The sequence below is a fragment of the Lynx canadensis genome, chromosome C1 (genome assembly GCF_007474595.2).
Source record: "Lynx canadensis isolate LIC74 chromosome C1, mLynCan4.pri.v2, whole genome shotgun sequence".
Lineage (NCBI taxonomy): Eukaryota > Metazoa > Chordata > Mammalia > Carnivora > Felidae > Lynx > Lynx canadensis.
Window position 1 is genome coordinate 174,201,886 of NC_044310.1, and position 18,285 is coordinate 174,220,170.

Genomic DNA, 18,285 nt, shown 5'->3' on the forward strand with positions numbered 1-18,285 from the left:
CCAAGACAAATACATCAGGCTATGGTTTGTAGAGTAAGACTCTTTCTTCTCTATGTTCCTATGTAGAATTTCTTTAAATAGTTAGCTTTGTTTAAAACTGACTTGAAGATGGAATCATGAACAGTTTTCAGGAGAAAGTTTATAACTTAAAGAAGAAAATGATACTTTATCTAGTTTCAAGAGATAATATGAAGAAACTGGAAGTGAGATAAGTGTTCACAATATTGATTGAATATATTCAGATATGATCTAAGGAAAAAAAGGTGAGATCTGGATCACTTATCCTGAAGAGCATAAATATAAGCATTAAAGGATTATTTTATTAAGAAAGCTTTAGCCTATCGACTGGATAGATTTTTTGCTGCATTTTATTTAGGACCTTATCTCAACTACCTAGAAATGACATCATTGTCTATAGGGTTGCAAATGTGCAACTTGGCTTTGGAATTACTTGGAATCAATGTCTGAAATGTCAGCAAAATTAAGATGTCGAAAAAAAAAAAAAAAGAACCACTTTTCCCCCCCTACAAGTCAGTGTTATATATGCTCTTTTATGTGCAAGAAGACAGAGCCCTTTATCTGGGTAAGAGCAAGATTTGCTATGCTCTCAAATTTTAAACATTAATTAAAATTAATTTATAACTAATTCTGGTAAAGTTTATTTATTTATTTTATCTAAAGGGTTGTGCTTTGTTTTTCCAAGGATCATTATGAGTAAGAGTCATTGCCTCTCAGGGCTTGGCAAATCCCAAAGCTCTGTCTCTCTCTTCCCCTCCCTTTCGGTTCCCTTTCTTTTTATCTCTCACTCTCTTTCCTTTAATTGGCTCTAATATAAAACTGAAGTATATCTGGTAAATAGTGTTTCGTGTTCTCTGTTTCTAATTTAAAGCATGCCTGAGTGGTAGACTTTTTCTTTTCTTTCTGTAAATAAAAAATAACAAACAGAACCCTAAGTTGACTTTTTATTTCGTTCTTGGTTTTTATTAGGATGGGCCAGTACCTCTGAATTAACAAACAGAAAAAAAAAAAAAAGTCACCTCTACCAAAGACTAGGCAGAAATGACTGTAGCAGGAGGAACTGAGTTAAGAAGCAGAAAAGAGATATTGATAGCTTTTTCATAACAGTGATATATGTGAAACATCAACTCCTATAGGATGTTTCCAGGTTGGTGGTAAGAAAGCTAAATTTCCAGTGCTCTTGACTATTTGAACATGCTTAATTAACCATTCAATTCAGTATTTTCTGAGGTGTTTTTGACCTTTCTTCAACCTACTTACAAAGTATCCTATATTGTTTTACACAGATTCTTCTACTGATTAGAATTTTAAGGAATTTTAATTTCTTTGTCGATGGAGACAAAGAAGGCCAGACAAACTCAAGGGACTTGTTGAAGGTCACAGATAAGTCATGGGAAAGTCAGTCTTAGAAATAAGTTTCCAAGTCAGTTCATGCCTTTCATTTCTCAAAAATGTATTAAGTGCCTACTATGAGCAAGGTCTTGTGCTAACCCCCGGAATGGGTTTTAAAAATGCAGAGATGATTTGTGCTCTCACAGAACTAACTTCATGATATTCTTTCCACTACTTGTTGCTCAGTGGATAGTTGTTTTTGACAGATAGTGGCTTTTACTGTTTTGAGGAATATATAGTAGAAGTGTCTTAAAATAAAAGTCTAGACATTCTTTAATATGGTTTCAAGTACTGAGTAAGCTAGATGGTATCTTGTGGGCATAAAGAGTTTACTTATTTTTGAGTAACAAGTTTTTCTAATATGATTATACTGATATTTTACTTCTAAAATTTTTCACTCGTTGTTTACTTATTTTTCTACATGAACATAACAATTTCTTTATAAATGTCATACATACAAAACTAAAAATTGTGTCCTTCGATTTTGTTTTTAAAGTGCCCATATTGTTAATAATAGGCCTATCAGGGCTAAAAATTTATATAAAAATCTTTTAATGGACTAATAAGAAAGAGTGATAACTATGCCAATAATAGTGTTTTCAAATTAGACACTCCACTTAGCACTGAACATATACTATATCAGTCCTTATACCAAACCTGTGATATAGATACCTGTAGAGTTTGCATTTTAAAGATATGAAATTGAGGATTACAGAAATGAAAGAACTTGCTACATTGCAGGTGAGTGACAAAGGTGGGTTCTGAGACTAAAGGTGCCTGTTTAAAGAACATACTCTTATGCACTGTCGTGTAAGGAAGGATGTTGAGATATATAAAAAAGTATGTAGAATGCTACACCTGGGTCTTACTTGAAGGGGGGTTTTCACATTTTATCTAAAGCCTAAGAATGTATAATTAAAAAAGAAAAATTAATTGGTACTTCTACTTCATTTTGTTTAAACTCTCCATTTTTAAAAGGTAATTAAAATCAAATAAAATTACTAAGCCAAGTAGAAAGAACACAAATTGGGAGGAAGTCTGGATAACTTAATTAACTACTTAAAACCAGCTAATCTCTTCACTGATTGTTTACAGTTTTTACCTGTGGAAATTTTACCCATCATTTAACACTTATTTCAGTGTTAAAGTGAGATTATCGCCTCAGGAATCTTCTGATTCTATGAGTCAGAATGAGTCTTTCCTTCCTCTGTCTTCGCATAGCTCTTTGAACCTCCACAGTAGCTTTTTTTTTTTTTTTCTTTTTCCACTTTGGATTACTATCAGATAGGGATAATGTTATGGGGCACCTGCATAGCTTGGTTGATTAAGTGACCAACTCTTTTTTTGTTGTTTAACATTTTTAGAAGTTTGTTTAATTATTTTTGAGGGAGACAGAGAGAGCAGGGGAGAGGCAGAGAGAGGAGAGAGAGAGAAACCCAAGCAGGCTCCATGGTGTCAGCACAGAGCCCAATATGGGGCTAGATCTCATGAATCATGAGATTATGGCCTGAGCTAATATCAAGAATTAGATGCTTAACCAAGTCACTCAGGTGCCCCAGGCAACCAACTTTTGATTTGGGCTCAGGTCTTGATCTCACGGTTGTGAGGTCAAGCCCTGTGTCAGGCTCCTCGAGGGTGTGGAGCCTGCTTGAGATTCTCTCTCTCCCTCTCTCTTTGCCCCTCCCCCGCTTGCATGTATGCTCTCTCAAAAAAAAATTTTTTTAATTTGTTGAAAGAATAGAATAGATAAGGGTAATATTAGATGACTATATAGTTCAGTCTCTATGCCTACATGTTGGATACAGTCCAATGACACAGTTAGTACCTCTTTCTTACCATTTATTGAGAGATTGCTATAGGCCAGGTACCATGTAAAGTTTCTTTGCCCAGTATTTTAAACATTATGACTCATTACAAAAACAAACAAACAAACAAACAAACAAAACCCCTGACGCTTACTGAAAAGCAGAACCAGGCTAAATCCATACTATTAGTAAGTGCTGATGGCAAGATTTGAATATATCCCATATTTGTAATTACTGTATTACACTATCCATTAAAACTAACATAAACCTGAAATCAAGTACACATTTCTCATTTTCACACACCATTTAATATCTTTTTTAGTTCATTATAGAGAATGAACAGTTAATTGCAGTTTTTAAATAAACTTTTAGCATAAGCAATGTAATTGAAAATCTTAATTTTTCTTTAATGTAGAAGCCAACAACCAAATTCTGTATACTGTCAAGACACTCATTGGCTTTGACAAGGTTTTGCCTATGTAGCATGTTATATATCATTTATAAAAGAGTGACATTTTTAGCAAATAAGAGATACATGGATTTATTGCTTACAATACTCTTGATTAAAAAATCTGCTTTCTTTCTAAAAAAAAAATAAGGCCTACTTACATTGTAATATGAGGACAATATTTGGGGCAACAAAAAATTTCTGGCTTCTCTTTTAAAATGAAGTATGAATCTACAGATTGTATCTTTAAAGCTAAAGTACTTAGCATATATATACATAATTCCAGCTTAAAAAAATGTTTTTCCATACAGAAAATAAACTCTGAAGTTTTAAGTTTTAAGACTTCAAGTAAAAATGAAAATTACTCGTATTAGTTGAATAGTGTTTGCATTAAAAAAATTTTTTTTTAATGTTTATTTATTTTTGAGAGAGAGAGAGAGAGAGAGCATGAGCAGGGGAGGGGCAGAGAGAGAGGGAGACACAGAATCTGAAGCAGGTTCCAGGCTCTGAGCTGTCAGCACAGAGCCCGACGCTGGGCTCAAACGCATGAACCATGAGATCATGACCTGAGCCGAAGTCGGCCACTTAACGCCTCCAATAGTGTTTGCATTTTTAAATAAAACATACCTAAATATAGGGACGCCTGGGTGGCTCAGTCGGTTACGCATGGGACTTCAGCTCAGGTCATGATCTCACGTCTGGGAGTTGAGCCCCGCGTCGGGCTCTGTGCTAACAGCTCAGAGCTTGGAGCCTGCTTTGGATTCTGTGTCTCCTCCTCTCTCTGCCCCTCACATGCTCATCCTCTATCTCTATCTCTCAATAATAAATAAAGGTTAAAGATAATTTTCTTTTGAGAACTTAAATATAGATATAAAAATATTAAACCAGATTTTCTTTCAATTCCTAATCAATAATAAAGTTTTTCTGTATAGATTGCTTTTAGTTTGCAAAATACTTTCACAAATGCTAACTTTCCTGACACTGAAATTATGTATTTTGATTTTAAAAGTATTAATTTTTTAATTCTAATCCTCTTTAGTAAGTTACTCCTCATTCATAGACTTGGGTTTGGAAGTAGCATTACAGATCATTAGGTCTAACCAAGTATGGGAATACCCCATTTCAAAATTCTGATTAGACTGACATCTAATTTCTGTCTGAGTGACAGGAAGGTCAATAGGTTAATTGGGGTTCATTATATTTTGTTTAGCTGTTAGAATTTTTTTTATAAATTGAGTCAAAATTTTTTTTGTTATTATATAAACTCTATTCCTAATTACAGTAATTGATATTCTTGAAGTCATCTGTTGTGCCCCCTATTTTTTGTCTTTTTCTGGCTTACCATTTTTGATATGTTGACTCCCTGATCAGTGAACATTATTTTCTTCAATTGCTTTACTATCCTAATAAGCCAATTCTTATAACACCCTCTTTCCTTTACAAAGTCAGTTCATAATGGACAGAGTAAATGACTGCTCTGATTAGAGATTTGGCATTGGATACTTTTCATTTATTGGGATAATTTGGCTTGTAGCATTGTTTTCACTTGGCAGTCCCACTGCTTCCTCATTAATTCACAGCAAGCATTTGGTCAACTAAATCATAGACTCACAAAAGCTTTGTCAATTTTGCATTTGACTTTATGGAATTAGTGTAGGAGTTTAGTTACATCCTTGCTAAATTCAAACTTGTTTGGGACCATAAGACTTGGTATTCTAGGAGACCATTTTTCTCTTTTTGACTACAGATATTGGCATGCTATATAATTGTTATTCTTCTTAACTTCATGTCATTCAGATATTTAATGTGCTTGAATATTTTGGCTTATTATAAGCAAAATTAAAAAAAAAAGATTATTTAATCTGAAGGATCTCTGTTGTATTAGTTTTAAATCTACAGAGATACGTGGTCTCCTAAATAGTAATTAAAAATTTACTCCACATGCGCTGTATCTAGTCAGTTTTAGAAATACTACAATAAGGAATTCAGGAAAATTTCACTGAGGAATTGATGTTCAAGTTCAGATCTGAAAGATGAATAAATTTAATTAGGCTGGGGTGGAAGGATAGGCAAGATATTCAACTATAGGATCCATTAATGATTTTGATTTTATATAAATTACAGCAGAAAGTTTAAGCTTTTTAAAGCAAAGGATGACAAAATCATATCTGTATTTGATCTAAGCTTTGAAAATATTCTGGCTTGCATTGTTTAGAATTGAATGAAGGTGGTAAAGGGGAACTTCCTGAGGCTAGTTAAGACAAGGTTGGTGGTGGTGGCAGCAGAGATAAACTAACTGGATCCATTGGAGGGCTGTTAGGAGGTGAAATCCAGAGTATGAGGAAGAATGATTAGGAAGAAAGTTGAGAAGGTGCCACAGATTGCCCCTAACTCAACTAGATTGCTGGTGGTGGTAATCTTGAAGATGGGTCACTCTGGGAGAAAAACTGCTTTGAATTAGGAGGAGGTATGTATTATGATTTTTTTCAAGCATATTGATATTCAGATACTTTTGAGATGATGTATTTGAAGAGCCATAAAAAGATATCTACTCTTTGACCAAAAAAATCCCAAGTCTCTGGGAATGTAGCCTAAAAAAATAGTGCCAAATATGGGAAAAGTTATGGCTGAAAATGTCTGTTACAGTGTTTTTTATTAACAGGAAAAATTGGAAGTAATGTTACTATTTAAAACATGGGACAATCAGGGGCTCCTGGGTGGCTTGGTCGGTTAAGCGTCGGACTTCGGCTCAGGTCATGATCTCACGGTCCGTGAGTTCAAGCCCCGCATCGGGCTCTGTGCTGACAGCTCAGAGCCTGGAGCCTGTTTCGGATTCTGTGTCTCCCTCTCTCTCTGCCCCTCCCCTGTTCATGCTCTGTCTCTGTCTCAAAAATAAATAAACGTTAAAAAAAAAATTAAAACATGGGACAATTTAATAAACTTTTGTCAGCTTACACAATGGAATATTATTTAGCCAAGTAAATAACTAAATAATAAACTGAAGAGTTTTAAAAACTCTTTAGGGACATGGAAAGAATTATATAATGCTAAATTATAAAAATAGTTAAAATACTTTGCAACTAAAACTGTAAAAACAAATTAATATGAAATAAAACTACAAAAATCTAAGAAATTGCTCAATAGGATATTAAAATTACAGGTTTATATATTCTTTTGTTTAAGAATTAGTAACATGCTTAATTTTTTTTATTTTTTAAAAAATGCAAATTTAAGTGCAAATCTTGTTTCTCAAGGTTATAGTTTGTTTTAAAAATACATATTTTGGGGGTCCCTGGGTGGCTCAGTCCCACCACTTCAGCTCAGATCATGATCTCATGGTTCATGAGTTCAAGCCCTGCATGGGGCTCTCTGCTATCAGTGCAAAGTCTGCTTCAGATCCTCTGTCCTGCTCTCTCAGCCTGTTCTCCCTCTCTCTTTCTCAAAATCAATAAACTTTAATAAAAAAATTAAAAATTCATATTTTTTAGTTTATTTATTTTTGAGAGAGAGAAAGAGTGCATGCACTTGTGTGAGGGCCAGAGGGAGAGGGAAAGAGAGAATCCCAAGCAGGCCCCATGCTCAGCACAGAGCCAACATGGGGCTCCAACTCACAAATGGCGAGATCATGACCTGAGCAGAAATCAAGAGTAGGACTCTTCACTGACTGAGCCACCAGAGCACCTCAAGTTTGTTTTTAATTAAGAATGAATTCTTTTTCCTAAGGTTAAAAATATTTAACAGTCATACCTTTTTTCCCCAAGATTTGTAAGACAGTCTTAAACAGCTCTTATGATTCCTATTTTATGCCTTCAGGATAGAGGCTGACCTCCTTTATATTCAGTCATAGTTGTTAAGTTTTTTGTTAAAAAAAAAAGAAACTTGGCTAATATTAGTTACTTTAAAAAATTTTTTAAGTTTATTTACTTTTGAGAGGCAGAGACAGCGTGAGTGGGGGAGAGGCAGAGAGAGATGGAGAGAGAAAATTCCAAGCACACTCCATGAGGTCAGCACAGAGCCTGATGTGGAGCTTGAACTCATGAAACCATGAGGTCATAACCTGAGCTGAAACCAAGAGTTGGAGGCTTAACCAACTGAGCCACCCAGGTGCCCCTAGTTACATTAAATTTTTTTTTAATGCTTATTTATTTTTGAGAGAGAGAGAGAGAGAGAGAGATTGCAAGTGGGGGAGGGGCAGAGAGAGAGAAGGAGACACAGAATCCGAAGCAGGCTCCAGGCTCTGAGCTGTCAGCACAGAGCCGCATGTGGGGCTCAAAATCATGAACTGCGAGATCATGACCTGAGCCAAAGTTGGGCGCTTAAGGGTCCACGGAGCCACCCAGGCACCCCACCACTAGTTATATTTAAATTAATCCTTTCCATGTGTTGGTATGTTATGGTGTGGTAGATGCGTAATTTTTGTGAACTAAAAATCTGAGTTCTAGGAGTACTGCATAAACTGAATGGCAATTAGCCGTATCATTTAGTTTCAAGAGCCAAGACAGTCAGATTTTAAAATGTAGTATTTTTAAATTGTAAAGATTTGCCTTTAGAATTAGAAAGGATATGAACTATATTTTTGTGAAACTATTTAGTCATTTTATTATACTAAATGAGAATTTGAAATTTTAATTTTATTTTGTGTTTTTTTTTTTACATTTATTTATTTTTGAGAAACAGAGTGAGACAAAGCGTGCATGGGCGAGGGGCAGAGAGAGAAGGAGACACAGAATCTGAAGCAGGCTCTGGGCTCTGAGCAAGCGGTGAGCACAGAGCCTGATGTGGGGCTTGAACCCATGAACTGTGAGATCATGACCTGTGCCAAAGTCGGAAGCTCAACCAACTGAGGCACCCAGGCACCCCTATTTTGTGTTTTAAATTCACTAAATATTAACCAAGATTTATTACCATATTTTACCAATAAGTTTGTAAGCATCAGCAACATTGCTTCACTTTGTCAATTAGCATAAATTATATATCACTATGGACCAGAGGACTCTAAAATTATCACTTTGGAAAATGGTTTATTTTCTATTTTTAGAAGAGATATTTTTAATCTATTATACAATCATAACAAAGTTTTTTCTACTCCAAAGATAGTATTCATTTAAAAAATGTTGTGTAAACTAAGAGTATATATGAGTAAAGACATGAAGTTTTAATAAGCTGTAAGCATCTGATATGACATAACTAATTACAAATGCATTGAGAACTGGCAGTTGGTTTTCTCAAAAACCTTTTGGTAACTTGTTGCAAAATATAGTATAGTAAATATAATTCTTTAAGAAGTGTTTTCCATATTTTAGGATAAAAATTCCTTTCAACTGACTTTTAATTAATGCTTAATTAGCTTTATTCAGAGTGGAGTTTTTTAAAGTCAGTTTCTAATCGTGCCTAGATGATGTTATAAATTAAAAGTGCCATTAAAAAGTTTCCATGTGGATTCCTCAAAGTAACTAATCTTGAAGATTTTTAAAAAGGTGCAGGTTTCCAAAAATACTAGTACAGTTCTGATGCAATCTCTACATCCTGTGATTTTGAACCCATGAGAGACAATGGTTGGTTGGTTTGTATATTCTTTGATGCACTCCGAATATTTGATGGACTGTGGGCCAAAAGCTGGTGCTCTGGTACATCCAGGGGCTTGATAATTTCCAGATTTGGATTATTGTGGTATGCTACTACTCTAGCTGATTCTGAAGCTGCTAATGCTCCAAGACAATTGTTGGAGGAGAAAGAGGAAGATAATGACAATGGTGATAAAGCTACCATGAAATACAGCTACTCACTCTCCATACTGCATTCTATAATTACTGGTGGTGATCAAGTTATGAAAACCATTAAACCATTTTAACGCATAAAATACTGCATGCAAATTTTGATATTTACTTTCCTATCAATTAAAAAAATCATTTGTTGATTGTCTAAATCAAGAAATTGGAGTTGACTCTCCTTCCCCAAAAAAGAAGTAAATTTCAAATAAAATTCAAACTGCAATCTACCTATATTAATGATGAGTCTCCCCAAAAAACAAGGAAAAATAACCGAACCATAATATATTTAGGTTATTATTATTATTAGATAATATGTATTATTCCCATTGCCACATTCCCATTGGTTTCTGTAATGTACCATGTATACTGACACTAACATTGACCTAGAAGTTGAAAATTCAGTTAATAAGTTCTATAATATTTGATAGTTTCCAAAACAAATACAGATACATTTACATATTGATTTTGGCTCTCTTCTTTCCACATGACTTCATACTTAGGCTTCAGATATTTCATCAATCTCTGCTCTATACATTTTATAAAGTCAAGGTAAGATCAATATATTTCAGATTATTCTAAATGTTCAATTTATTTTAAACATTATAAATCATCTGTTCCTATATTTTATCAGCACATGACATAAACACGCACAAGGCACTGCATTCACCAAAGACAATTGATAAATTAAAAAATATTTTACATGTACTTACTTGAAATAAAAGAATATGCCAAGTGAGATAAGCAGTGATGCAATAGATAATCCATGTCCAATTATAGTCAGGTAAAACAAATTCAGTGCAGTCTACATTGGTATGAGTAAAAAAACAATTAAGATTCCTATCAATACTATAATCCCACATGTGTATAAGCTCAAATCAATAGAACAAATTATATTTCTAAAAATATGTGTTCTACTCGCATTGCCATTTAGCTTACAAACCAATAGATACTTAAATAAATCTGGAATAAAGAGTATCTGTGCAAATTTATCAAGTGACATCAACATTTATAAATTGTATGTCCTCTTAATGTAGAAAATTAGAAATCATATATTAAACCTAGGAAGGAATAATTTTATTGATCTAGGTTTTGTAATACTTTAAAGTAGCATTTTGTGTTTTGAAGGACATTGACAGTTTTTACTCTATCACTTTGTGAATGTTAAATGCTATTAATTATTTTTGTTTATTTTAGATAAGGCTTTCTTTCCTACTGGGTTTTTCTTTTTCCTTTAACAAATTTGAAGCCCCAAGACTAATCTCAATATAGCAATTATAGGAGCCTCTAATCTATACAAATATGTTTTCTCACATGGTTTCACTCTTCCTCTTTGTTTTTTTTTATTTTCCTGTAATCTATTTGTAACTTACCATTTTATTGTGTATTTTTATACTTCTCTTTAAAATCTTCTCTGAATAAGCAAAGAACACGATTTATAAGTATAGTGATAGCTGACATTTATCAAATGCTTACTATATACCTATGAGTTTTCTAAGAATTTTCCTTGTATTAAGTCAATCCTTATGAAAACCTTGAGGCTAGGTTTATTGTTATCTTCATTTTATATACAAGGAAACTGAGGCAGAGAGAGGTTATAAGCTTGCCTGAGGTCATATGGCTGGTAAAGAATAGGAACAAGAAATCAGGACTCCGTTCCAATCACTGACAAACTGCCTGTATATTCACACCTGTGCAAATGTATTCAGGCACTTTCTATCAAAGCTTAATCGTTGTGACAAACTGTGACTAACCTTGACTTTAATGTATTGTGTTAAAAGTGGGAATGTGAGTGAGTAACCTAGCAGCCAGTCAGGACAGCCTTCTGTTGAGGGACAGATAGAGTTGTGTACATCCTTTTGGACTTACTTTGTTTACTTGAGCACAATTCCTGAACTTAGTTCTAGAAATTCCAATACCGATGAATATGTTCCCTTTTCTTTCCCTTTTAAAATATGTTTTCTGGGGCGCCTGGGTGGCGCAGTCGGTTAAGCGTCCGACTTCAGCCAGGTCACGATCTCGCGGTCCGTGAGTTCGAGCCCTGCGTCAGGCTCTGGGCTGATGGCTCAGAGCCTGGAGCCTGTTTCCGATTCTGTGTCTCCCTCTCTCTCTGCCCCTCCCCTGTTCGTGCTCTGTCTCTCTCTGTCCCAAAAATAAATAAACGTTGAAAAAAAAAATTAAAAAAAATAAAATAAAATATGTTTTCTTTGGGAAATTTGAAACTCCTATACCAACACATTGACTTGTAAATACACTATTACCTAGCAGGATTGCTTCCTTTGTGTAATGACAGAATGAATAATTATTTCCACAAAGATTTTTCTCCATTGCTTATAAAAAGGCTTTACAACACAATGGAACACTAGCTAAATTTTCTCCAATACCCTATCAGTAACTAACTTTGTAAGTAGATCATGTTATTTACATTTGAGTTCATAATTATTTCATACCTTCACTTTCTCGTGTGTGTTAAGATTACACTGAGTATAATTTGTCCATGTCCTGTTGCTCTCTGGATGTCTAAACCAGTTTCCATCTTGGTCACAGATCTTTGTAACTTTTTCTTTAATTAAAAAGAAAAGAAGAAAACATTAATGCGATTAATTTAGAGTTTATTTAATGTCAAGTGGATCTGTATATAAATCTGTGTTTCTACCTGATGGATCAAAGTCCTGAAAGTAATCAGGGCAGTGCTGCATTGATTCGGTTCCTGCGGCAACATCATTCCAGCATAACCACCCATCCCAGGTTCTGTTACAGTAAATACCTTAAGAGAAGAATAAAAATCAGTGATTAATAATTCCTTTAGTTATACATGAAGACATAAGTCTTACTGGTGGGCTAATACTGACATGAAATACATACTACCAACTGCAAATGAAGACCATATAAAATCCATAGCTGGTAAGTTTTTCATCAAGTCATTATTGGGCTTATTGCCAAATTAAATTTAGAAATATCCTTAAAAGTGTACTGAAGAGTTTAGATTTAATTCCAGTTCTCAAAGGTGGCTATTCATTCAATAAATCAAGTGGTCTTTGATGGCTGTCCTTAACCATAAAGGTAGTAGTTACTTAGTGTCCCTATACTTAAAACTTTGTAAAAGTATGAGAAATTGGAAAATGTTGTGTTCTTAGGGCAAGGTTTTAGTATTTTCTGAGATAAACAAATGAACACCCTAACACTTCCTATTTCACAGTATTGACCCTAACAGATATTCAGGCCCCTCTACCAAATTGTAGCTCTTACTTCCCTTCCTTCACATTTCAAATGGAGTAGAATGTAAACATTCTCATATTTTCCTTTTAGTAAACTGAAGAGAAAGATCCTCTTACATGAACAAATATAAGTTTTTTTTAAAAAAGTGATGGAGAAATAAAATGACCAATAGTCCAATCTTATAACAGTCTATAATTAAAGAAAATAATTTTTCACCTAGTCGGGCAAGTACTCATAGATAGAAGCCCAAATGTTTCATGAGATGTTTATTATTTTTTAACAGATTTGTGCCACAATCTCAGACTCAATCTAATCTTCATCGAGGTAGAAAAAAATTCTACTGGCCTGAAAGTGTAAGTAATTCTATTAAATTATTAAGTAAGTAATTCTATTAAATTCTATTAAAAAATAACGCATTTCATCTCTGTTTCTTTCTCCTGTGGTTTTCACTTATTTAAATAGTCTACATTCATATATTACTAAATAAAATGCATTTTGTGGCCTAACAGAGAAGAATTCCCTGATAGAAAGCATCTCGAACAGATCCTATCACCTGTCCAAAAGATCCCATCTAATTAATGATAACACTGGCAGTATGATAGATTACACAGGGCAGAATTTTTCACATGTGTTGTATGGCATTTGAGTGAGACAGGAGTAGGTATTCCATTAAAAGAGTTTCTGTGGTCAAAAGATTTGGGAAGCATAAAGTTGAAATGAAGACAGTTCTTTCTTGCAAGACTTGCTAGAGTATTTAAAATTACAAAGTGCATTATGAAGCTCCAAGAGGAGGATTTATTACACAGTGATTCTAAAATTATTTTATCACAAAATTATTTTATTATGAAACACTCAAAGATATTCCTATTGTTCAACAATGAGATTCGAAGACTACTTTTACATATATCTACACGATTTGGAAGGGGTTAATTCAATAATTTGAAACTTGAAACTTGGAGTTTAGTGGAATAAAGTGATAAGTCAGATAAGTTAACAGAATTTGTATGCAGTTTGTGTACTGGATAATTTAACTCCTAGTGACATAATATCAGATAGTTTGTCAGTGTCTGGTATATATCCAAGATATTTTTAACTGAATAAATATCTCGTTAAAAAAATGTTTGGATAGATCTATCTAAATACTTCTCCAAAGATTATCAAATTATATTGTTCCATTAGATTTTTCATTAAGAATTGTTCATTACAATTCTAAAAGTTCTAAAAGTTGACCAATGTGGGAAAATCACTTTTTTCTCTTTCTCACAAGCAAGTTCATTTTGTCAGTTACAAATACTAATAATAACCTACTGTCAACATTTCATTTATATAAGAAACATTATAATACCATCAAATATTTTTCCAAAAATGTAAAGATCTTTGTATCCACTGATAATTTAGAAATATCTAAAGTCTAGGGGCGCCTGGATGGCTCAGTCAGTGCGTCTGACTTCAACTCAGGTCATGATCTCGCGGTTGAGTTCTAGCCCCGAATCAGGGTCTGTGCTGACAGCTGAGAGCCTGGAGCCTGCTTTGGATTCTGCCTCCCTCTCTCTTTGCCCCTCCCCCGCTCATGCTCTGTCTCCCTCTGTCTCAAAAGTAAATATAAACATTAAAAAAATTAAAAAAAAGAAATATCTAAAGTCTTTACATTTTGCTATGTTTCATTGTGAGTTTCACGTTTTACATTTTGAAGATATACCTGTGCCAGATAAAAATACAGGGCCTGGTTTTGGTCTTGATTTTTTATTTTGTTTTTGCTAAATCTAGCAACTCTAATTGTGCTACTCATCTTTGTATCTTCAGAATCCAGGCAAATATCTGGCACTTAGCAGGACTTCAATAATGTTATAAAAGTATCTAAAGAATATCTTAATAGAAACAGAAGCACTTAGACCAAATGTATTATACAAAGCACGTGTTATGCAAAAAAATTATAATTTATTATGCAAGCTCCTATCAAGCAGCTTGTGAAAGAGAAATACAAATTACATAAGCTGAAGATCAAGTCACTGATTTAATTAAAGACACACATTTGATATTTTAAATATCTTTGTACCATAAAAAACATTACTAAAAATATTCCTGTTGCACATAGTTTGAATTAAAATTTTTTAAAAAGGAGCAAGATAAATTATGTCATAAATTTCTTCATAAGTAAGAATGCACATGTAACAGGAAAGCTAACTAACCCATTTTTAACAATGGACCTAAGAAACCCATAAATGATATAATGGAGTAGTTTTCTTTTAAAAGGGTATCAAAGGCATTTAAAAATTAAATAGTCATGTTTACCTTCTGTTTGTTGAATAGGGTCTTGCATAATTTTTTGGTAACATTCATACTGAGCTGTCATGATTTTATTTCTAGTATAGACACCGAACTCATTTAAGTCATCAATGTTCTCTTCTGATTCTGCTATGTCAAGAATCTAAGGGATTTAAAAAAAAAAATCAGAATTGTGAGAATGTCTGTCAGAGGCAGTCTGTCACAGTGGAAAAAGAGTAGCTGCAGTGATATGCTACATGGTTAACTGGTTCTGGGGGGAAAATCCCTGATTTGAACCGTTTGCTAATTTTCATGGTTTAAATGTCCCCACCATGTTTAATTTCAAGTGACCTCAAGTAGCTGTAAATGGCAGCTCTGGGAAACAGGCTATAGTCGGTTCTCAGAAGCCTATAGGATCTGGCTCTAGGACGTGAGCTCTGGAATACAGACAGAGTTGTATTGAAAATCCACCTCTACTTTTTCACCTGCTCTGTGAATATGGGCAAGGTATTTAAGTTCCCTAAGGCTCTGCTTTCTTATTGTAAAATGGAATAAAAAAAATTTTAATGGGATAAAATAGTATCAAGATAACAGAGGGAAATGGGGCGCCTGGGTGGCTCAGTCAGTTAAATGCTGACTCTCAATTTGAACTGAGGTCAAGATCTCATGGGTTCATGAGTTTGAGCTCCGCTATGGGCTCTGTACGGACAACATGGAGCCTGCTTGGGATTCTCTCCCTCTCTTTCTCTGCCCTTCCTCTGCTCTGACACATGCATTCTCTCTTTCTCAAAATAAACTTAAAAAAAAAATAACAGGAAGTATTTGACACATGGTAAATATTCAAAACTGTTGGCCATTTTTATTATCAAATTTTGATCATCAAAATATTGAGAAGTTCATTTATGTCATTGGTAAATAGAATTTTTACTGTATGTACATCAATAAACGTTTTGGACAAGGTATATATTTAAGATCTTCCAATTTAGTAGTACTATTTAAGTTTCACTTCCATTTTAATATCTGCATGACTTTTTGTTACTGTTTTGCAATATGAAGCCTGTATAACCTCCCTCAACCTTACTTCTTCTTCACTTTTGCATTATTTCCTTTAATTATCATTCATAAGCATTAATTTTCTACTCTTATTTTGTTCCCTTATACTCGATTCTCTGTTCTCTAGCCCGAATTCATATTTACCAAAGTCTAAGTAGTTACATTCCCTCAGTGTGTGGTACCACTCAAGCCTCACTATCACCTGAGCACCATTTAACATTTATTCTCTCGTTCTTTGGTTAGTTTTAATTTCCTAATAAAGATTTGTGCAGCATTTGTGCTGCACAAGCAATAAATGTAAATTTACAGCATTAAGAAAATTAGTATTTTTCTCCTGTTCTCAGGAAGTTTATAGAATTGCATAAAATCAATATCATTTTTATTCTTAAAAACACAGCTTTGCACTATCTGAATGAATTCAAGAAAAATGGTCACAATTCCTTAAATTACAGTAATCAGATTGGTAATCTGATACAGAATTACCTGCAGGCAACCAGAGTTGGCCTGTGCAGTTCATTGGCACGCTCAGTGCAGGGAGGGAGCTGAAGAAACAGGAGTCCTGCTTCTTGAATTCTAGGCTATTTACCTAAGATAACATCTAAGAAGTGTAGGATTTGGACTGCTCCTAGACTGGAGAATGTTTTCAAATACAAATGCTGATAGGAATGTAGGCTTTTTTTTTTTTTCCCATTTAGGTTTTCTATATTTTTCTTGAGTTTCTTTGTTTAAATCCTCTTTTGGGGTTTGCTTGAAAACACCACAGGAAATTTATGTGCTGGCACAGAATCAGATGAGATTACATCTGTCGGTTTCTAATATATATATAGATATAAGTGAGATAAGAGTACAGTCCCTGTTTTAATGTGGGAGAGAGAAAAACGTGAACAAAATATTTCTGTAAATAAACATCCAATTGTGTGTGTAAGGAATATGGCCCCTCCGGTAGGGCAATAGATTTGTAGTCATCCTTAGTCTACCCTCCACCTCCAGTCTCACCTTCCCCGCAGCTGTGTGCAAGGGCACACATGAGTGCTCACATTCACATATACAACTGCCCCAAATTTAGCATCAAAGTCCATCAGAAAACAGGCACTTCATACTCATTTGAATGAATGGATAAGGAAATTGATTGAAAACAGTGCGTGGTTGGGGTGCCTGGGTGACTCAGTCGGTTAAGCATCTGACCTCAGCTCAGGTCATGATCTCACTGTTGGTGGGTTTGAGCCCCATGTTGGGCTCAGAGCCTAGAGCCTGCTTCCTATTCTGTGTCCCCCCTCTCACTCTGCCCCTCCCCCACTCATGCTCGCTCTCTCTCTCTCTCTCTCTCTCACTCAAAAATAAAACATTAAAAAATTAAAACATAAAACAGTGCATGGTTTCAGTTAATGTAAATCAATCAGTTGGCAGAATGGGAGAAAAACCAACAGGTTGGAATCTACTTTTAAACAGATCTAACACATACTCAACAGGTCTGGTTGAAAGTATTTTATTTAATATATATGACTGTAGTATAGAGCCATTTCATTTTTCTTTCAAACTCTGACGATTACCTTCCTCTGGTATCTTTTACATTTTTATCATGGACCTTCCTCACTTTAACATCCCACTCCCACCTCACTGCCCAACCATCCTATAGTGCCTCCTAGTGAATTAAAGCCTAAAAGGATACACTGAAAGAAAATAAAGCATTGCTCTGTTGATTAATAATGTACTTAATTTATGCATCAAATAACTGTATGTCATTTTGTTGTTATTAATGTTTATTAATTATAGGTTTATTGGAAGTCAAAATAAATAATCATAAATAGAGAGATATATTAGAGGAATTTATCCTTACCATAAAAAAAGGCAAGATAAACAGAAATACAGGATACATTTTTTCTCCATCATTGAAGCCAAAATTAAATATGCTGTACAATATAAATCAAACTGCAAATAAAAATGAAAGAAATATAATTAATCAATATTTATAAAATAAATTTATATGGTACTCAGTGGTAATTTTTTTAAAACCATATAATAAGTAATTTAAGTAATTAGAAAACATCTTACTTTCTTTGCTTTTACCAAAATTGGAATAAAATAATTAAAGTATCAAGACAAAGAATTTCACAAGAGCATAAAGGCACAAATTTTGATAGCATATTTTACCATAAAGCTCACTTTTATCTCCTATATATATTAACCTCATTTTTAATTTTCTGACTCTTCAATAATTTAAGGGGAAAAACTTTCCTCAGGCCAATTTCTTGAGACTCAACAACCATACATCACAAAAATGGCCTTATAATTTAATAGAAATTATTTTTCCTTTAAT

General features: G+C 34.0%; 1 protein-coding gene across 1 annotated transcript in view; it reads right to left on the minus strand.

Annotated features, from left to right (window-relative positions):
• The window catches only part of CALCRL (calcitonin receptor like receptor), a 45,020-nt gene extending 27,128 nt beyond the window's left edge, over window positions 1–17,892 (minus strand). The window contains 6 exon segments of the mRNA XM_030324588.1: window positions 10,145–10,236; window positions 11,882–11,994; window positions 12,088–12,198; window positions 14,943–15,078; window positions 17,806–17,828; window positions 17,831–17,892. Of these exon segments, the coding sequence (XP_030180448.1) occupies window positions 10,145–10,236; window positions 11,882–11,994; window positions 12,088–12,198; window positions 14,943–15,078; window positions 17,806–17,828; window positions 17,831–17,858 (503 nt within the window). The 5' untranslated portion in view covers window positions 17,859–17,892.
• Window positions 17,893–18,285: the final 393 nt, after the last annotated feature.